Below are 20,795 nucleotides of genomic sequence, written 5' to 3'. Positions count from 1 at the left end.
GAGCCTGCCTCTCTCTCTCTCATGAATAAATAAAATTTAAAAAATTGTAATTAAAAAAAATAAAAATTACATTTATCACACACAATACTTTAGTAGGGGTGGTTCCACTCAAACAGCCATAGAACTGCTACTATATTTAGATGCATTACTATGGTTCTTTTACCCTCATGGAGCTCCTTGAAAGATGCCTAGAGCATAGCAGGCTCTTAATATTTATGAATTGACATACTAGGAGGACTGAGATTTTACTTTTTATAACTAGAAGTCTTGTGTTGTTTTCATGTGAATTATTGATAATGTAGCTCTCTGCATTTCTCCCTCAGTCAGACTTAAGCAATGTTTTCGGGGAGGATCAATCCAAATTGATCCAAACTAACCTCCTGGATTAATTCAGTAACTCCAAATTACAGGCTCTCAGGATTACTTGGTTCTTCCTTGTGTTACGACTGATAACAGGGTTTTTCATATTTTTACACAAGGTTTTCTTTTCTTTTTTTTTTTTTTTAGCAGAACATAGCCCTTGGTAGATCTTGAGACTAGAGGTTTTTCTAATAAAATGTACTAATCAACATTAAGCATAGGTGCTGAGTTTTGATTCCACCAAACTCTACAATTAACTGAGCAGTGGTTATTCTCTCATCTGCAGTGACTTAGCAGGTGAGGAAGGAGAAAGCAGTCCCTGCCATCTGGGAACTGGCTGGCACAGCTGGGCTTCGGATTTGTTAGGGGCTGACCTGGGTTCACAGCTGGGGAATCGTGTTCTACCGGACACAGTCTCACAAAACACTAATATCACACAAGGGCACTCAGTGACTGTGATGAAGTGAGGCAAAAAAAAAAAAAAAAAAAAAAAAAAAAAAAAGATCACACTTCACAGTTTTGTTTAAACAGGAGACATGGTCAGTGAGCAGATCATGACATAGCAACCAACCCCCTCTCCCAGCTGAGTGACTGCTGCTCTCACCAATTTCAGCTCCACTCTAGTCTGCCTATTTCCTAGGTCGATACCCGTCACAGAAGTATCCCTGCTTCCCTGACAGCACCCAATCCAGAGTCAAGCTCCACTTCCTTGAATCTTCCCCCAAATCACTTAACCAAAGTCCAAGTCCTGAAAGTCCTACTGCCGCCTTCCTGAGACACAACATGGGTCCCATGGCACGCTTCCTCCATCACTGCAGTGAGCATTAAACCCAACTTGTTCAACTATAGGTGTATTCCTGGCGGCCTTTAGCCGGCATATGTTAATAAAGAACATCAAGTGTCTAGTTTCCCAAATCTACCACTTTAGAGATACTTGGCAACAAAACAAACAAACAAACAAAAAAAAACAGGATTTGGCTGGGATGAACTCATGTTGTATCTATGATCACATTTGTCTCTAAATGTTTAAAAACCATCTCTTTTAATAATCCAGAATTATGCCAGAAAAATCAACATTAAGCTTTATCAACGTGTGGTTTCTAAAGTTCACAATATTTCAGTATTTGCCCATTTTAAGTCTTTAGGCCTTTTTAAAAATTTTTCTTTTTGTGACCAGCCTTGACCTAGCCCACCATCTCCAACCCCAGGTGTAACCTGAGTCATCAACCAGACAAGAAAGCAAGAGGTAGCAGGAGATATGATGGGGGAAGTGCAACTCAGGATCACTTTCTGTACTCAAAATCCACTGTCGTATCAGACACCTGAGTTGTTTCCCCTACATCAACCATGAGCTGAGGAGGAACTGAGGTTTGGCTATTAGGGTCCCTGGCCTTACTCTTAAATGGATTTAAAACCTCTGTGGTTCTATATGGAGGCAGAGAGAAGAGATGAACACTGAGACTCGTGTCCCCAGAAGAACTTTCCTTTTCCCAGCACCTCCCAAGCCTTGAAGGCTTAAGGCATTGTAACTAAGAAAGGGATGGGATAAGAGGGATATTAACTGCCATCAACAACTCAGAGAGCAACTGCCACCTGCCCTACTATTTGAATAAGGGAAGGATCTGTCAATACATATCCCATTCCCATTTCCCAGCACATCCACCCCTCCTTAGTACCTGCCCCCCTAAATGACCCCAGGAGCCCTGGTTACTAGGTATCCTAGGAATAGTTCATGCAGATAGAAACCAGAAACAGATGGGACTATTTTTAAACTAGACTAGGTGGCTCCAATGCTTTTACCCTACAAAGCCCCATCTGGTCTTGTTCTGGGTCCCTACCCTTCACTTGGCTTCAGCCCAACCTTATCCAAGCTAAGTGAGGGTGGGGTCTTTAACCAATTTTGGCATGAGATCTATTTACTGCTCCCATGTTCCACACAGAACATCTAAGCAAGTTTTCACTGCCTCCATTTGTTAAAAATAATTCTTTTTTTATTTCTTTGGAAAGTGGTGGGCCCTGCCCTATGAATTTCCAGGCCAAGCCAAGGTAATGAATGCTCCCCTCGTCTTTGAGCTGGAGTACTATGGTCCCCACCCTCCCATGGGCCCAGGAACAGTTCCTGTATTGTCCAACTCCACTAGGCCCCCCCATTGTCTGAAGGCTCTTATCAGGCCTTCTCTCCTGGCCACCTGCTTCCCAATCTTTCCTGGCTTTCCCTCTAGGCAGGGTATTTTTTTTTCTTCCAAAGCCAGTGCTGGGACCTGTGCTATGCAGAAGAGAGGACAAGACCAGGGATGTCCCCATCTTCCCATCAGGGGACAGACAGCCCCTCCGTCAGTCCTTCCTCTCTGTTGGCTTCAGTCTGCACTCCTATGCAAGCCCTCTCTGTGAGGCTTGAAAGAAGATGGACAAGAGGACCCTCATAAAAGGGAGGTGAGAGAAATCAGACCAGCCCAACCCCTTCTCAGAAGCAAACTCCTTGTAGTCTCTTGTCCTAGTTCTTGAGTGAGCCCTCAGACAGGGCCTGGGAGGGCTAGGCAAGTGGGTAAGGGCCCCTCGACCCCAGCCCTGGGAGGCTATACCAGGGGAGTGTCCATTAGCCCCATCAGTGTGGCATGGCTGTGATACGCATGCTCTGGGAAGCAATGGGGTAAGTCACCATGGGAGTGGTGGTGTGGCTCATTGTGATTCCTGCCAAGGGTTGGGCCATCGATACAGCCACAGGAGCCACAGGAGCCACAGATACAGCCACAGGAGCCATGGAGACAGGTGGGGGTGCCATTCCCTGGGCAATTGTTTGAGCCAGAGCAGCTGACAGTGGCGTGATCTCTGGGTTCAAGTGTGGGGGTGGGGGGGGTGGAGCAGCAGGAGGTGCAGCATTAGCTGGGGGAGCAGCTGGAGCTCCAGTGGGGGCCACCAGTTCTTGTTGGGACACAGGGCGAGGCTGTAGAGCCTGGCTGCTAAGAGTAGTGTGAGTCTGGGCAATGCCATGGTTAAAAGTGGCGACAGTGCCCACGGTGGGGGCCAGAGTCTGCTCAGTCGCTGGTGCAGTAGAGCTCAGGGTCATGACCTTGGCTTGATTGCGGAACTGGGCATTTTGTTCCAGCAGTACCTCATTGGTGGCCAGCAGGTTGCTGACCTGCTTCTTGAGCTCCTCCACCCGCTTCCTGAGCATGGCATTCTCCTCCTCCAGCAGTCTGCACTCCACCCCTCGGGGCGGAGCCAGGCTATATTCATAGGATTCAAAATGGGGGCCGTCTGGGGGGCAGCATCCACCTCGCCGGCGCTTGGGGCCTGGCTCATGGTCCTCAAAGCCCCTGTCAGGGAGGTCGTAGATATCATAGAGATCATGACGTCGTCCTGAGGGGACTGGGCCTGTTGAGCCGCCACCACCAGTGCCTCCTCCACCCCGAGCATCAAACTCAAAATCCCGCTGCAGGTGGCGGAACTTGCACTTGGCTCCTCTCTGGCAGTCACCCTTGAGAAAGTCACGGCAGATAGGGACCTCCTCCTTGCCGTTGGGCAGGTCAGCTGGTGAAAGGCCCAGGCCGGCTGCCACTTTCTGTCTCAGCCGAGGGGGAAGCTCTCCTGTCTTCTTATAACCATCCTCATCCTCCTTGGAGCCATGGATGAATCGGCAGTTTGGACGGCTACACTCCTTGTTCTGGAAGTCATGGCAGAAGATGAACTCATTTTTGCTCACCCCCAAGTTGGATACCTCGCTCATGTCTGGATGGCGATAGCGGCAACGCTTGCCTCGCTTGCACACGTTCCTCAGGAAGTCTCTACAGATGGCATCTGAGCTGGTCCCGCCACTGCCTGCCCCTGCCCCACTGGCCTCCTCATTGCTACTGCCTCCAGGGCCTCCACCGCTGCTCCCAGTGCCGTTGGCATAGCTGTCCCGGTCAGGCATCCTGGTCCCCCCCAACTCAGGGCTTTCTTCTTTTTCTTGCCACCCTTGGTGACCACTAGGAAAAAGGAGAACTGCGTCAAACAGGAGTCTTCCAGAAAGGCCACACTCTTCCCAGCTATAGAGGAGGCAGTCCCACAAGAGGCAGGTCAGAGGGGCAATGGCTTTGGAGATGGATAATCTAAGGGATGAGAATTCAGGCTGGACTGGGTGGCTTGTCAGAAGTCCCGCCCAGGCCCTGGTGCACCTGGTCTGGGCCAGAATGATTCACACTAGCCTGGCTAATGCGGGAGGGAGGGAGGGAGCTGAGGTGAAGCCACCTCATCTCACTAATGATGATGGGCCAGGGAGGGGGGCAAGGAGAAAATAGTATTGGGTTTTATGTCCCTTTCGAGGAAGTGAAATTAAAACTGCTGTCTCAGTGTCTCAATAGGTTAGGAGGAGATTGGAAAGTGGCCAAGATGGGCTGATGAGCCTAGTAGGGCTCTGGATAATGGGACACTGCAGATCCCCTCTTCCATGGGGTCTCAGGGGAGGGCACTGTGAAGTATCAGATTTCTAGACCCCAGGAAATACTAAGTGAAGAGACTGCTGTCACCAGCTTGAGGGCAGTCCCCAAACCTCTCATTTTTCGGTATTCTCAGTTTACCACCGCTCTCAACACTGTGGTCAGTGCCCTCCACTCCCTTTCAGGGGAAGTTCTACAGCTGGAATCTCCACTTATAGACCCCCAAGACACAAAACCATTTGTAAGATCAAGTTCAAGGTGGGAGGTAGGAATTAATTCACAGGAACAAGTGACTTCTCTTTCCCCATTCTACACCCCCCTCCTATTCCCCATTAGAAGATCTCACTGACATCAAACCACACCATTCCTCACCCCATAAAGATCCTCTTTATTTATAGACTCTATAAAAGCTTTTTAAGTCTCCTCTTTCCCAAGAGAGCTCTGGAATGCCAGTCCACTGCCCTGGTCCTAGCCCTCCCCTCTCCCCACCCCCAAGAAGACTGGGAGTCCCTGCCACCACGTGTCTGACCTCATAAGCCTTTCTACGGCAGTGATCAGGCTCCCCCTGCTGTTCAAATAGAAAAACTTCATATTGTTTCCCCTTGAGTTACAAGGAAATCTTTGCTGGTTTCTTTGGTCTTCATCTTCCCCCAAGAACTTTTCCCACTGCCTTGACTTTGCCTTCAGAGCTCCCTAAAATGAACCAACCAGATCAGAGCAGAGTTACAGAAGAATCTGTAAAAGAAGAGGGATCCTCGGGACGCCTGCGCGGCTCAGTGGTTTAGCGCTTGCTTTTGGCTCAGGCAGAGTCCCGGATGGAGTCCCACATTGGGCTCCCTGCAGGGAGCCTGCTCTCCCTCTGTCTCTGTCTCTGCCTCTCTCTCATGAATAAATAAATAAAATATTTAGGGGAAAAAAAAAAAGAAGAGGGATCCTCTTCCTCCAAAGGGATGTAGTCCCAGAACAGAAACAATCAAGGAAAAAAGGGTAAAAATGGAAGATACAAACTTTTACTAAAAGGGAAAAGACCCTTTTAGTCGTGCTTCAGGCTTAGATGAAGCACGTTGCAAGTCCCACCAGAGGCAGGTAATCAGATGATACTCCTCCCCACCCAACTCTCCCCGGATGGTTCGATACCTGAGGTAGCTCAGGTGAAGTCCGGGGCTCCTGTGGGTCTCCACCTCCACATCACTGCTGGATTCTGAACAGGAATAAAAAACAAACAGAGCCCTGGGTGGGAGAAGGGGTAAGAACGGGGGACTATGAGGTGTTTGTCACAATTAAGAAGTCTGACGAAATGGCAAGAGCTCTGAGCGCTTCCAAAATTTCCTTTGAGTTCAAACTGAATTTCCTGTCAGAGGGAGGTGTCGGTAAGAGGAGTAAGAGAGAACTCCTCTGGAGAGCCTAGGAGGACGGGTTGGAAAACCTGCCGAGGGGCGCCCTGCCTCAAGATGAAGGAAGGTGTGGGGCCCGGGCCCGGGTTGAGGCCAGTTCTCTCCGAGCGGGGAGCCGCGCAAGGGCAGCGGCTGACAGTGCAGCGGGACGGCTGGTTACACTTGGGGGCGGTGATTATGACGCTTCGCAACACCCCGGAGTTCGGGGAAAGTCCTAGGAGTTTCCCATACAAGTCTGCCGGCTTGCCAGGTTCTGTGCATCGCGACCGGCGCTCAGCCGTGGACCAGGCGAGTAGGACGGGCACTAAGGGGGCACAGGTGGAGCGGGCAGAGGGGACTCCAGGTGACATCAAGCTGCGGGGATGGGCAGGGCTGTGACGTCACAGAGCTGGCGTTTGCTCGCGAAGCAGGGTCAGTCAAAAAGAGGGCTCGGCCCCGGGGCGAGAAAGCAACGGCTCGGTCTTGGGGGGCCTCGTGTAGCCCGGCCGAGCCCAGCTGCTGGGCCGGCCCCGACTCCTCCCCTCCGGGCGCGGCCTCCACCTAAGTCTCCCGCCTCCCTCACCTGCCGCCGCCGCCGTAGTTGCTGCTGCCGCCTGCCGGTCCTCTAGCTTCGACAAAGAGCCGCCTACCCTCTCGCCCTTCCGCTTCCTGCGGAAGAAGCGACGCTCTAGCCACCAGACCCGGAACTACTCTATGGTGTGCAGAGTACTTGAGCGGGTCGCCGCAGGAAGTTCCCAGCAAGCCTTGCGTGTCACCATAGCAACCCAGGCCAACAACACAGTAGGGCCCCAAAAGCGGGAACTTAAGTTTCCGTGAGCCCAGAGCAGAGTAGGGGTGGGACGGCTTTTCACCGCTCTCAGCCGCGAAACCGTCTTGAAATCCCCTTGCGTGTACGACACCCAACACGGCGAGGGCCACCCAGTTATCGAGCTGCTCCGAGGGCCTGGGGCCAGATGGTGGCCAGGGACGGGGGTCCCAGCCCGGGCCGTAGCCTCCGTAGCGTGCCTGACACCCTACAGCACGGGGCACTCAAAAGGCCTGCTGCACCGATACACACTCCCCAGGCGAGGGAACCATAAAAACCACGTATCAGACAAGACCTTTTTTTTTTTTTTTCTTCAGCTAAGACAGCAGAAGAGATGATTTATTGTACACGTTACATTCAGCCACAAACGAAAACAGAATTAGTCCCGAAAGTAACAGGTCCAGGGCAAAGGACCAAGGAGGGACGGTTTGGGGATGATCAAGTCCGGTCTCTCAAAGGTGGTCGTCGCGATCAGATGGCGATGGATGTTCTAGATCCACTGTATCAAGCTCTAGAAAGGAGGCATGCAGTCCAACAACTGGTCCCAGCGTCCCTGGCCTCTGGCTTCCCTGATCTCTGCTCCCGTGGCTCCATGCGTGCACAAGCTAGCTGTTTACTTGGACCTCTGCCTCATCTTTCTTCTTTTACGCTTCAGCCTGAAAAGCAGACACGGGAATACAGCTCTTGCCCACAAACGCCAGTTCAGTCCTTCCCTCCCATCTTCTGGGCCGGCAAGACCGACAAGCCCTTGGCTCCTATTATCTTGTGTTCAATCCCTGACTAGGGAAGTCAATACTTCCGATGGTTTTCCACCTAAAATTAGTTTAGATTTCTACACCAAGTGTGTTCCTCCCACGTTTTGTCCAAGGAACGCTACATTTCCCTCTTCCCGTTTTGGCCGGTCAGATCTCAACATACCTGCGCATTCGCTTCTTCCTCCACTGGCAACCGATCATAACCACAGGCAGTGAACAAAACAAGAGATTATTAGGTTTAGGAATAGTTTTAGGCAGGGGTGTAAACGGCATTATTTAAAACCTGGCAGGTTTTTGACCAAGTATGAGGGCCTAGTCGCAGTAACCCGATGAGTAATTTGACTCCCTCCCTCAACCGCCGACATAAATCTGAATCTCCGTGCGCTTTTCTCCTCCCGCCCTCTTACCCACCTCCTCTGCTTCTCCCCAAATTCTCCTCCCTCCTCCTAGCTCGTGGACATCCCGGAGGACCCAGCGGCTCGGGAGCCATGGCGGACTTTCCTAGCCTGGCTGTGTCCCCCCCCTCCCCCCCCCCCACCACCAATCGCTACTGCGTCCGCTTGCCGCCAGGGACCGCTTACCTTGGCTCTCATGGCGCAGAGGTCTCTACAGGTAAAGAGAGAAAGGCTACAATTAGTTTGCTGTAATGATGGCAAGTGCAGAGATCAGATGTTAATGGATTGTGCACGGAATCCGGACACGACAGGAACCAACACTCACCCGGGAAGATGGCGCTAACGCCGAGAGAGCGGCGACGGCCCGCCTCCAACTATTTAACAAGGAGCTGTGTCGTCACTTCCGCCGCCTCTTCCGGGGGCGGGGCTTCCCAAGGGGAGGCTCCGTGGCTTTCAGCCCGTCTCCGGTGGCAAGTGAAGCGGTTGAATTAGGAATTCTCTTGGAAACGTTTTACATTTGAGTCTCAAAATTCCCCTCCTCTGTTTTTTTTTTTTAATTTTTTTATGAGGACCATTTTAATGTATCATTTCAACGTGAGCGCGTATTTCCAACGTGGGACGGAGAGGCGCAGACTTCCGCCTTCCCTCACTGCTTCTTGGGAGTTGCAGTTTCCTGGCGACGCCGTCCATTTTATTAAGGCTAGGTACGGAGTCTAAAAATTCCTGGTTTGGTTTACTGGTTTATTTTCTAAATTGCCGTAGGGAGATCTTATCTCGGAGATTTACAAATGCTCTAAGTTACAGGACATGGAGGGTTGCTAAGTGGGGAGTCCAGGAGGCCGCCATACTATAGAGGCCTTTGTCACTTAAATCAGTGCTTTTTCCTTAACTATGGTCTTTCCCCACAGTACCTGAGGCTGAATGTCGCAAGGTTCCTGGCCACAATGCATTTTGTTCAGAAAATACTTGAGTGACTCTCCCTCTACCTAGGGGTGAAGATCAAATCAATAGAAGATCAGCTGTCTTTATATTTATTTATTTATTTATTCATTCATTCATTCATTCATTCATTCATTTATTTATTTAGATTTTATTTATTCATGAGAGACACACAGAGAGACACAGGCAGAGGGTGAAGCAGGCTCCATGCAGGAGCCCGACATGGGACTCGATCCCGGGTCTCCAGGATCACGCCCTGGGCTGAAGGCGGCGGTAAACCGCTGAGCCACCCGGGCGTCCCTATTTTTATTTTTTAAAAGATTTTTAAAAAAAGATTTTATATACTCATGAGACAGAGAGAGAGGCAGAGGGCAGAGGCAGAAGCAGGCTCCATGCAGGGAGCCCGATGTGGCACTTGATTCCGGGACTCTGGGATCACGCTCTGAGCCAAAGGCATATGCTCAACCCCTGAGCCAACCAGCCATCCCTTTTTTCCAGAAGATTTTATTTATTCATGAGAGAGAGAGAGAGAGAGAGAGAGAGACACACACACACACACACACACACACACACACACACACACACACACGACACAGGCTGAAGGAGAAGCAGGCTCCCCGCAGGGAGCCCCATGTGGGACTCAGTCCCAGGACCCCAGGATCATGACCTGAGCCAAAGGCAGATACTCAACCACTGGGCCACCCAGGCACCCCTCAGCTGTCTTTAGAGTGAGAATATTTGGTATTAAGGTAAAGAACTTATCCATCTCATGGTATGGTCAGGTCAGAAGCACTCAGAAAACATACCCATAGATTTGGCTATAGGAAACTTGATTTAGGAAGGATGAGAAAGAGCCCTTTACCATACAGATTTCACCTTACTTTTATAGTAAGAGTGTACAGCTTTTTGTGATCATCCTTTTTTCGTGTTTTCCTTTATAATTTACACAGTAACACTTCATCTTTTTAACTGGAAAAAAACTTTTAATACTTCAGGCCCTTGGGGATCCCTGGGTGGCGCAGCGGTTTGGCGCCTGCCTTTGGCCCGGGGCACGATCCTGGAGACCCGGGATCGAATCCCACGTCGGGCTCCCGGTGCATGGAGCCTGCTTCTCCCTCTCTCTCTCTCTCTGTGACTATCATAAATAAATAAAAATTAAAAAAAAAATTAAAAAAAAATACTTCAGGCCCTCGTTTAAGAAGACCTAGTATTGTCACCATCAGAATATAACAATTTAAAAAAAAAAAAAAAGAATATAACAATTTTTGAAAAAAAACCTCCATCAACATTAAATCAAGTCCACCAGCATTTCACCTGTTGATTGCCCACTACAGTTGCCATATGAACATAGGTTTGAACTGCCATGGGTACATTTACACGTGGAATTTTAATCTATATACAATACCGTAAATGTATTTTCTCTTCCTTGTGATTGTCTTTATCTTACTGTAATAGAGTATATAATGCCTATAACACGTAAAATGTGTTAATGGTTATTCTAGCTTCTGGTCAAAAGTAGGCTATTAAGTTTTGGGGGGTCAAGTTACATATGGATGACTGTGCCAGCACGTTGGTGCCCCTAATCCTTGTGTTTAGGGGTCAACTGTAGTCTATAAGCTCTTATGAAGGGACTTACATTATTTTGTTCACTATAGTTATCTCTGTATCAGCAAAGCCTCACAAGTAAGATAGTCTAATAAATCATCCATCCATCTCAGACTGGCCCTGAAAAGTTGCCTAATGACAAAGGCATTTTTCCTGGTTTCTGAAATCAAAATACTTTTTTAAAGACTCCCCACTGAGCAAAGAGCCTCATATGGGGCTCGATACCAGCACCCTGACATCACGACTTGAGCCAAAGGCCGACACTTAACTGAGCCACCTAGGTGCCCCAAGATACTTATATACAGGCTTTCTTTCTTACAGTACACCTTGTCCTAAACAAATTGTCACCAACAAGGGGTAAGATTTTACTCCAGAAAAATTTAAAAACTTTCATTAAAAATTTACTGTCTTAATTCAGAGAACCCAGGCTTTAGGTCTTCCCCAATCCACAGTACTTCTTGGTTTAGAAAGACAGAATGTGGCAACATAGAAAACTAGTTCCAAATGACTATCACTTCAACTGACATTTCCCCCACCTCCATCAAATAAGAGCACCATATGAAGGCACCAGGATTATGAGCAAATCCAAATTTATTTTAACGCCATGTCATTTTCAACATGTTTAAAAACCTCATAAGTTAGCGGGAGCCCTAGTTCCTGGGACAGCATGCCAGAGGTACTGAAATTCATCACCTTTCTCTCCAAACCCCTAGCAATTCATCCAATCCAAGTCCACAGCTTCAAAAAGCCAAAAGTTGTATTTTCAGTCAGTCTGCTCCTTTGGTTCCTGGTCTTTCAGGGAGGGAGGTCAAAATATTTCAAACAGGGAACAAAAACCAGTTGAGCTTCCAGCTCAGGTTTCTAAGATGGAGCAGGGGAATGCATTGACCCCCCCCTCCAATTGACTCCAAAGAAATGGACAAGGTTGAGATGGATTACTTCTTCACAGCTTTGTGAAGACAAAAAAAAAGTCCTGTGGAACAGAAATGACTAAAACTAAAGAGATTTACAAATGAGGATCCATTTGACAGATGAGAATCCCTTGGTAAATTCAGGCCCCAGCTCCTAAAAATGAGAGGGGCCTAACCAGACAGTGTGGATCAGAAAAGGAATCTGCTACATGTGAATAAAAACAATCTGAAGAATATAGCTCTTCTCTATATTTTGAGGCCTGATAAAATACCTGGGGAGTGAGAAAAGAGAGGAACAAGCCCCAACAGATGGGAAAATGCTGACACCAGAGTGGTATAAAAAAATTTCAGCTGAGTTTTTAGTGGTGGTGGCTACTTTAGCCTTCTCCCTGTTATGTTGTAGGGCCATAAACCTTGACCAAGCAGAGAGTAGTAGAAAAAGGCTAGAAAGAGGGGCTTGAAGACGATGAATTTTGACTCCTGATTTTATTATCAATTTCTCTTTTCTATTTAAAGTAGTCTTCGGTGGCTGGGAAGCCTGGCCTCCCAAGACCAGAGTCAGTTGGAGCTGGTTGTTGTTGGAAGGGGTTGGGATGGGGACAGGGATGGGGGCAGGGAGACCCTGCTCTGCTGGCGGTCCTGGGTGGAGAAGACGAACTGCACTTCACAGAGCCTGGGGTGTGGTGGGAAGGGGATGAGGCAGGAGCGGCAAGCTGGGGAGATGGGACCCACCTCAGTCCCCAGCTTCATTCTCTTCTAATGTTTCCCCACTGGTGGCATTCTCTGCAGTCTTGGAGGCCTATATTCATGGAAAGAACAGGAAGACTTACCAGTTTCCAACTACTTGCAATAGTATCTGGGAGACCAAGGGCAAAAACATCCTAATGCTTTAGGTCAGGGCCAAGCAGGGCAGTAAGGATCTACAGAAATATGTACGTCCACCACAACCCAGGAAGGTAGACTAAAGACAGATCAGGTTCACCCTGCCAGAGAGGGAAGATCATAACACACCTTCTTTTTTTTCTTTTTCTGGGTTTTCCGACTTGCAGAACTCTGGAGGAGGGCCTGGAAAAGAGGAGGAAGAAAGAAAACAAATTTTGAGCAATGTAGAGGAAACATGAAATGTCACTCTCAGTATCTTAACTCTTTTCAGGCCTTTGTTGACATCTCATCCTCACTCCCAGGACAGGTGCCATGTGCTCGCCACTCTCCTTTGTCTCCTTTGTGCTCACACACTGACCTTTAGCTCTGCATCCTGGACTTCCATCTCAGACTTGTAGAGGTCAGGCTCAAAGGGACCACTGGTTATCCGCATGGGGCCATTGGGCATGAGCAGGACTGTAAATTTAAACTGGGCTACAAATTCACCTATAGGAGAAAGGAAAGGTTTTGATAAAATGACCCCCTGTCATAATCTTTTCTGAAGCTAGATGGTGGGGACCCTAATTAGGGGCTCCAAAGTGAAACTCTCTTCTTAGAACTCACCCTCCTTCTCATAGAGAACATTAAATGGCTGTAGCAGTTCATGTTTGGCGCACTCCACCACACCCATCCGGGCCTTCTTCTCATCCTCAAATGCTCTGGGTGAGGGAAGACAGATTCAGGTATCCTTAACCCCCTATCAAGTCTTACCATTTTCCTGTTTTTAAATAGCTCCTACCCTCAGGCAGAAATCATGCTTAGGATTGCTCTTGCACATTATCTTCGATGAGAGGGCAATGGGGAGAGGGAGAGAAGGCATGCATGCAGGCTGGAGCTACAAGTCTAGGCAGGGGCAGGGTGGGAGGGGGTGCACTGGGAGAGGTAACAGTGTTCCTGGGTGTGTGGTCTATGAGTCAGGCTGGTTCTGAGTCCTGTTCTTGTTAAGTGCAGTCATAGTACCTTAAAGTAAATGGCATGGCATCAAAACGCCTCTCCACCTCACTGAAGAAGGCACGTGAAGTTTTCATTTTTAGGCCATACTGTTTAGAAGGGTCTCGTTTGTAAATGGTGGTTCTCTGTCCTGCATCCTTGGCCTAAAAGAGTAATGCGTTAGGTCACAGTTGGTCTGGTGCTCTTAGAACATACCTTCAACTACCCCTCTTTGGTAGCTCTGGTAAACTCTCCTCACCTTGCCCTCTCCTGAGCTGACAAGAACATCCACAGCATATACTTCATGTACCTCAAATTCAGCTTTTTCATGGTCCTTCCTAAAAGGAATAAAAAGCGAACCATAAAAAAAATGATTAGTCCCTGGAGTATGAAATAGAAAGGCAGACACAATTAGGCTGGGTGTATGGAAGAAAACATTCATGACTAGTCTCAGATGGTAGAAAGTAAAGGGTGGAATTGGCACCTACTTCTGCTGGTCTGTGGGATTCTGGATAATGGTTTTCTCTCCATCGATGACATGCTGCTTCAATTGATGTGACAACATACCTGTAGACACGACAAAGCCATTTAGAATCCCAGAGGGTTTCCAAATCCACCCATCGACACTGTGACAGGGCATGCAATAAAGGAAAAGTGCCTGGCTATGAAAACTCAGGGTAGTATGGGTTTTGGCTTAGACTGTGCTAGAGCCAGGATAGATCCTAAAAGGAGCAAAATTCTTCATTCTACTAAAGCACTCACTCAGACCCTCAACCCTGTTATCTGAGGTCTCACCTTCTATTGGTGTGCAATTAAACGAGTGGGCAACTTTGTTCCAGGCTTCTGTCACTTGTGTGTTCTAGAAGTACAAAATCAAGTAACAGGTGAGATATATACCAGAGGTCAACAAGTTCTCTAACATGAGAATGAAAGGGATAAAAAAGAACTGAGTCTCCATATCCTCCATCAAAAAGCAATGATTCTCAGTGGCTTTTCATTTCATAGCCCTATTATCCCTACAACCTAAAAACACCTTATATTAGCTTATCATTTTATAAATGCTTTCACCAAGATGGTCCAAGTAGACAATAATTCTGAAAGATGAATGGGGCAGAGCTATATTCCATATCCCAATTTAGAAGATGTATAAACTGAGGCTTGGAAAGGTTAAAAAAGATTTGCATAGGGTTAAGCCAGTTAACCGAAAGAAATGGGAATAAACCCAGGTTTTCTGGTGATAAATCCCGTGTTTATCTCATGATATCTGTTGAGAGAGGACAAGTTCTGATTTTCCCTTTTAACTCTTTCAAACATCTGATCTCCACCTAAACTATTTCCTTTGTCATTAAACAAAATGAAAAATACATAATCATAACTAATAATACTAAATTTTGTGTTAGGTACTTCACATGGATCATCTCAATTGTCGTAACAACCCTATGACAATAAGGGGCAATTTTATTTTTCCTATTTTGCAGATGAGGAAATCTGAATTCCAAGTTACTTTTAAACAGTAAGGGGTGGCAACAGGGCAAGAACCCAGAAATTCTGATGTATGTCATAATTTACAATAGCCACTATACAATTATACGTTCCAGTGGAGATATGCAATAGTTAGTATATAAAGAATAAAAATAGGGGATCCCTGGGTGGCGCAGCGGTTTGGCGCCTGCCTTTGGCCCAGGGCGCGATCCTGGAGACCCAGGATCGAATCCCACATCAGGCTCCCGGTGCATGGAGCCTGCTTCTCCCTCTGCCTATGTCTCTGCCTCTCTCTCTCTCTCTGTGACTATCATAAATAAATTAAAAAATTAAAAAAAATATTAAAAAAAAAAAAGAATAAAAATAATTAATGTGCACAAGCGCTTACTATGGGCCAGGCACTGTTCAAAGAGCTTCATAACAGTGGTAGGAAGTAGTATCATAAGGAAACCAAGACAGAGGTATAAGTAAAAATGATATGAATAACAATGGAGATGAGGTACAAACTGATTAAAAGCATAAAAAACAAGAGCACAGGGGAACAAAAAAGGCAAGCTTTAAGTATCGAATAGGACCCTGGAGACTGAAGTGTTAGAAAAAATGTCTCCACTCATAATCTAACATGTTAAAGTGTATTAATCCATAACAGTTCATGATCCCTAGGCTTCCTGATATTGTCTTGCAAGGCAAAGAACTCACTTTTGGCCTCTCTCTGCTACCAGTTTACTGGTACTATTATGATTTGTTTCATTAGCTTTTAAAGTTGGGTTTTGGGAGTACCTGCCTGGCTCGGTTGGAAGGGCAATTCTTGATCCTGGGGATGGGATTTTGAGCCCCACATTGGGTGCAGAGGTTACTCAAGTAATTAAGTTAAAAAGAAAAAGGTTTTATTTTATTTTATTTTATTCATTTATTCACGAAAGACACACAGAGGCAGAGACACAGGCAGAGGGAGAAGCAGGCTCCATGCAGGAAGCCCGATGCAGGACTTGATCCCGGGTCTCCAGGAACACGCCCTGGGCCGGAGGTGGCGATGAACCAACCGCCAAGCCACCACGGCTGCCCTTTCATCTTTTTTCAACATGTATTTTACTCCAAGTGATATACCTCAAATTATTTTAGGAAAAGATGCACAACCAAAACATGAAAAAGGAAAGATCTCTAGGCTCCATGAAGAATGGATCATACATCCCCATATACCTAGCATGGACCTTACCTATGATAGGCACTCAGAGTTAAACAGTGCTTAGTTAACTGCCTCTTCTATTTCAGAAATCTGTTTCTAATTTTGTTTTTTTTTTAAAGATTTTATTCATTCATTCATGAGAGAGAGAGAGATAGAGAGGCAGATGCATAGGCAGAGGGAGAAGCAAGCTCCCTGCAGGGAGCCTGATGCGGGAACTTGATCCCAGGACTCTGGGATCATCACCTGAATCAAAGGCAGACGTTCAGTCACTGAGCCACCCAGGTACCCCAGAAATCCAATTCTAATTTTAAAGAGCTGTTTGTATTAGGGGCACCTGACTGGCTCACTCAGTAGAGCATGTGACTCTTGGTCTCAGGGTCATGAGTTCAAGCCCCACCTTGGGTATAGAGCTTACTTAAAAAAACAAAACAAAGAAAAACTGTTTTATAAGGGGGCTGCAGAAGCTGGGAATTCAATAGAGAATAGTTATATGTGGGATGCCTGGGTGGCTCAGGGGTTGGGCGTCTGCCTTTGGCCCAGAGCGTGATCCTGGGATCTGGGATTGAGTCCCACGTCCCACATTGGGCTCCCCACAGGGAGCCTGCTTCTCCATCTGCCTATGTCTTTGCCTCTCTCTAAATATGTATCTCTCATGAATGAATAAATAAAATCTTAAAAAAAGAGAGAGAGAATAATTATATGTGACTAATCAACTTTGGCTCTATCATCTTTGGAACTGGACTCAACAGCTTACTTACCTGGTTTCCAGGTTTGACCAGGCGTAGAGCAGCTTCAGCACAAAGGTGAGCTGCCTTAATGACATCTGCTTTCCGCCCTGTTACTTGGGTCCCCTGTAGATAAGGAAATGCAATCAGTACCTTCCTGGATGCAATCAGTACCTTCCTGGAAAGTGCTTTACTCAAATGGTCACTATGCAAGGCCAGCCAATGAACAGGAGAGAAAACACTTTTCTCTTTTTATTTCTCTAGGGAATCTCTCAAAACATTTGGCGGTAGAGAGTGGGAATAAAAAGCAAGCAGCAGCATATCCTCCCCCACTCCCCATAGGTAGAACAGAATTCAAAGGAGGCCACCTACCTGAGCTACATCAACCACAAAAGTGTGAGCCACATTAGCGATGAAGCCATCCACATGGACCCCAAGGTCACTAAAAGGCAAGAAGAGCAGAGCACAGCATTAGCAACTAGCACTACGCAAAGGCTTAGGAAAAAGACAAGTGCTCTAAAACGGCTTAAGCTTACATTTTTACCAAGTCACCTTCCTTGAGAATATAGTCCTGGTCGCTCTTCAAAGGGGAGAAGTGACATACACAGTTATTTACTGAAATGCTGGTGGGAAAGGCAATACCTGTAAAGAGACAATCATCAGCCTTACTGCCTTGCTGTCTGTCTGTCTGTCTGTCTGTCTCTCTCTTTCTCTCAGCCCTGTTGCCCCTCAGAAAAATGGAAGGATTTTCTTCAGGGCCTTGCCTGTTTGATCAGTTTGGATTGAGTAGGAAACTGATTGTATCCCACCTGCCATTCAAATTTCCAAATATCTCAACCAGGGCTCGGATGGGGGTTACATCATTACAATAAAACAAACAGGACTGAGTAAGAGTCAAATTTGGGAAATTAGTGGGGTTTTTTTGTGTGTGTGTGTGTTTTTTTACCTTTCTTCATTTCTTTTTCTTTCTTGAAAATTTTCCCTGTCTCTTCCATAATCATGGCATCACCTTTCTCACACAGGCTCAGTACCGACACACCTGAGCAGGATGCTTCCACCAAGGACCGAAGTACCCCTGGGAACAGAATCCCACAATGTCAGCCCTGCATGTGTTGTCTAAGTTACCATCCAAATAATATCCAGAAGTTAGAGTTACTAATATTCCGTAGTGCCATTGCCCAAAGGCTGAAAGAATGAACAGAAAAGTTTTGCCTCTTGGAATATAGCTACTTATAATCACTAAATTTCTACTTTCTTTTTCCTAAAATAAAAAAATCCCTCCCTATAGAATGTGACAAATGGGTAAACGCTATCTGTCTCCCTAGGAAAGGGAGACTTTCCAAAGATACCTGTGGCATGGTAGGACAGTTACGAATTTCGAGGGGGTTCTCATCAAGGTAACCAACATACATGCAAAGCAGACTAGAAGAAATTTATAGGCGTCAGGAACAGGAAGGTAGACACAGAACTGCTGACTTGAAGCTGATGCATTGTTAAATGCTACCTTTTTCCCTTCGCAGACACCCCAATTAGATGTTTGTAATCTCTGTGTAAATGTATTTCTTCATCAACCAGTGTATAAACCAAGAGGACTTAACCTAAATTCCCTGGGCTTCAACGGGCTCATGGCTTACAGCTTTTAGCACAACTCTAAGAGGTGTAAGACCCGAAAGTTTCAAACTGATATCTGGGATCACAGTGCCTCAGAAGTTAAGTTGCAAGGGAAAACTTTTTTTCTGATTCAAACCACTAATACTCAAAAGTACCCCAAATGGGGGCACTACACTAAATGCCCATTATATTATAAAGCACTGTTGTAGTCACAGGACATTCTCTCCGTGGCCTAACCTGAGCTACAGGTTTGATTTTTGTTATCTAAGTTTTGGGGATTCTTTGGAAGTGTGAAAAACACAGGTTTTTGGCCCTAGGACTAAAGGGATCCTAAATACTTATCTTTACTGTCAAAACCATTTAAAAGCCCAAATCCAAGCATCTTCTGTCCCCCCTAACTGGGTATTAAAGTGAAAAGGTGAACTGGAAAGAGAAAACAGAAAGTGAGACACCTGCCTAGCTTGGCAGGCAGCTGCTGAGAAAGTCAGAGCGCAGTCATAATAAGGAGAGAACTTCTGAGATTCTAAAATCAGTCCCTCCCTTTTCTGTACTGTTCACAAGGCTGGCCTAGTTGGGGTGAGAACCTCAAAACACTCCTAGAGTTGTCAAACCCCTGAGAACAGTCATATCTGCTGGTTAACTAAGGCGATCCGCCCAGACTGCTGGTAGTGATGAATAACTACAAGGAAAGGCAGACGGATCTCCAAAACTTGTGGTAGGATCTGCAGGGGTGCCCTCCAACGGTCCCCGAGCTGACCCAGAGTAGAAGGGGGCCCCACCAGCGAAGGAGCTTAAGTAAAAAGCACGAGCCTCCAGCAAAGCACGTGGTAGAGAAGCTGGTGTCAGGGGAGGCAGCAGGGGAAGAAGGGAGCCGGCGATCCGCAAGGGAACTCGGCGACACGTGTCGGCTGGGCTCCTGACGCCGGGGAGCGAACACAAAATAGAGGGGCGCCTCCGACGCCAACAGCTGCCGCTTCCCTCCCGAGGCGGCCTCGCCGCTGCCTGAGTCGGGAGGCAGGGATCCGGAGCGAAGAGCGCTGGGCGGCAGCTGCGGCCGGCCGCCCGAGTAACCGCCTGAGGTCCAGCCGGCCGCGGGCCCGTGCCTCCAGACTCCGGCCCAGGCCCGGCGGCGCGGGTCCCAGCGCAGCAGTCTTCCCACCCGCCGCCCCCAGGGACCCGAGCGGGGCCCTCCGCGGTCACTCGGCACAGCCCCACCGCCCCGGCCGCTCCGGGGGCAGCCCTGCACCGTCCCCTCCGCCTCCCCCTCTCAGCCTCGACCTCCGGACCCCCGAGGCCCGCACTCACGGTTGGCGATGTCGCCCCCCATCTTATACTTGGTCACGACCAGGTCCTCGGCAATAGTTTGCTCCTGCTGCTCGTCCTCGCCCGACATCTTCCCACCACCGCCGCCGCCGCCGCCGCCTCGTTCCCCCTGAGCCGCCGCCTCTGTCTCCCTTCCCAGCCGCAGGCTGTGGCCAGAGCCCCTTCGATCCGCGAGGAGAGCGCGAGCGAGCAAGGGAGCGGGCGGGCGGGCGAGCGAGAAGCTGCGAGCGCGCGGGCTGAGGCACAAGGCACTCTGGGACAACGAGTCCCTGCTACGGCCCGCCTCTAGCCGAACCTTAGGACTCCTGAACTACAACTCCCAGCCCGCCTTTCGCGCCCCTAAGCCAGGCCCTGGGGCCTTGCCCTCCGAGGGCCTTGCACGCCGGAACCGCCGAGCACGCTGGGAAGGGTCAGACTCCGGCGGGAAGGCGGAGCCGTCGGGGAGTCTGAGGGGAAGCGTGGTCTCTCCCGGAAAAACCACAGCGCCCAGGAGCCCTGAGCGAGAAGCGGTAAGAGAGGGGCGGGCGGGCGAAGGGGCGGGGCGGGGCGGGTAGAGGCAGGCGGCAGGGGCAGCTGGGTGGAGCCGGGCGCGGAGGCTGCGTGCGCCCTTCCAGGGCTCCCTGGAGCGGCCGGTGGGACCGGCTCGGCCCGTCCAGTCACCCTCCGATGCTGGGAGAACCAGGAGCCCCGGGGGCAGCTCGGCTCCAGAGGGATTATCCACGTGCAGCCTCCCAGAGGCCAGACTCCGCTGAAGATGGCTCTGCTGTTCCAACAATAGGCTTGGATGGCACCTGAGGAAGTGCTCATAGACGTGAGGAGAGCAAGACTTCTGAAATACACGGGAGTTTCCGACAGACGAGTTGTTCCATCCCGTGAGGCACCACGTTTGCAGGGCTTTTTCTTATTTTCCCAAATGTGGGCTTTCTTGTTTTTATTATTCCCAGCTGGTGGTACTTAGATATTCCTAGCAAGGGCAGCCCGGGTGGCGCAGCCGCCTGGCGCCGCCTGCAGCCCGGGGTGTGATCCTGGGGACCC

General features: G+C 48.5%; 2 protein-coding genes and 1 long non-coding RNA gene across 10 annotated transcripts; 1 reads left to right on the top strand and 2 right to left on the bottom strand.

The window, feature by feature from the left end:
- Positions 1 to 1,383: 1,383 nt before the first annotated feature.
- On the bottom strand, positions 1,384 to 6,876 carry ZC3H10 (zinc finger CCCH-type containing 10). Of its 7 annotated transcripts, none has more exons than XM_072768781.1 (4): positions 6,735 to 6,876; positions 5,916 to 5,979; positions 5,308 to 5,471; positions 1,384 to 4,328 (listed from the first exon to the last, which is right to left on the bottom strand). In XM_072768781.1, the coding sequence occupies exons 3-4, from the start codon at positions 5,367 to 5,369 to the stop codon at positions 2,966 to 2,968; spliced, it is 1,425 nt and encodes a 474-aa protein (XP_072624882.1). In that variant the 5' UTR covers positions 5,370 to 5,471; positions 5,916 to 5,979; positions 6,735 to 6,876; the 3' UTR covers positions 1,384 to 2,965. The 7 variants fall into 7 exon arrangements, with proteins under 7 accessions (XP_072624882.1, XP_072624881.1, XP_072624883.1 ...); XM_072768780.1 differs by lacking the exon at positions 6,735 to 6,876 and adding an exon at positions 6,224 to 6,673; XM_072768782.1 differs by lacking the exon at positions 6,735 to 6,876 and adding an exon at positions 6,404 to 6,673.
- Positions 6,877 to 7,213: 337 nt separating this feature from the next.
- Positions 7,214 to 20,010, bottom strand: PA2G4 (proliferation-associated 2G4). Of its 2 annotated transcripts, XR_012003742.1 has the most exons (16): positions 19,743 to 20,010; positions 17,773 to 17,901; positions 17,363 to 17,468; positions 17,199 to 17,268; positions 16,860 to 16,952; positions 14,229 to 14,292; positions 13,922 to 14,000; positions 13,693 to 13,771; positions 13,464 to 13,597; positions 13,068 to 13,162; positions 12,823 to 12,950; positions 12,594 to 12,647; positions 8,453 to 9,113; positions 8,314 to 8,338; positions 7,896 to 7,918; positions 7,214 to 7,633 (listed from the first exon to the last, which is right to left on the bottom strand). XR_012003742.1 is itself a non-coding variant. In XM_072768788.1 (13 exons), exons 1-13 carry the CDS (start codon positions 19,828 to 19,830, stop codon positions 12,316 to 12,318), a joined length of 1,185 nt encoding a protein of 394 aa, XP_072624889.1. In that variant the 5' UTR covers positions 19,831 to 20,010; the 3' UTR covers positions 11,245 to 12,315. The 2 variants fall into 2 exon arrangements, 1 of the variants encoding a protein (XP_072624889.1); XM_072768788.1 differs by lacking the exons at positions 7,214 to 7,633; positions 7,896 to 7,918; positions 8,314 to 8,338; positions 8,453 to 9,113 and adding an exon at positions 11,245 to 12,381.
- On the top strand, positions 7,627 to 20,612 carry LOC140600518 (uncharacterized). The gene is made up of 3 exons (XR_012003743.1): positions 7,627 to 8,831; positions 17,091 to 20,269; positions 20,375 to 20,612. It is a non-coding gene; the product is annotated as an uncharacterized lncRNA (long non-coding RNA).
- Positions 20,613 to 20,795: the final 183 nt, after the last annotated feature.

The sequence above is a fragment of the Canis lupus genome, chromosome 11 (genome assembly GCF_048164855.1).
Source record: "Canis lupus baileyi chromosome 11, mCanLup2.hap1, whole genome shotgun sequence".
Lineage (NCBI taxonomy): Eukaryota > Metazoa > Chordata > Mammalia > Carnivora > Canidae > Canis > Canis lupus.
The sequence above is the reverse complement of the archived record's forward strand: the minus strand, read 5'-3'. Positions and strand labels throughout refer to the sequence as shown.

What these genes read in the sequence shown, in the direction of transcription:
- ZC3H10 (XM_072768781.1), bottom strand. Translation starts at nt 5,369, where the DNA reads ATGAAGTTTTTCTATTTGAACAGCAGGGGGAGCCTGATCACTGCCGTA. An exon ending in GCCGTAGAAAGGCTTATGAG is followed by an intron (nt 4,329 to 5,307) that starts GTCAGACACGTG and finishes CCTTTTTCCTAG; the next exon opens with TGGTCACCAAGGGTGGCAAG.
- PA2G4 (XM_072768788.1), bottom strand. Translation starts at nt 19,830, where the DNA reads ATGTCGGGCGAGGACGAGCAGCAGGAGCAAACTATTGCCGAGGACCTG. An exon ending in AGAAAAAGAAATGAAGAAAG is followed by an intron (nt 17,469 to 17,772) that starts GTAAAAAAACAC and finishes GTCTCTTTACAG; the next exon opens with GTATTGCCTTTCCCACCAGC. An exon ending in TGGTCAAACCTGGAAACCAG is followed by an intron (nt 14,293 to 16,859) that starts GTAAGTAAGCTG and finishes TTGTACTTCTAG; the next exon opens with AACACACAAGTGACAGAAGC.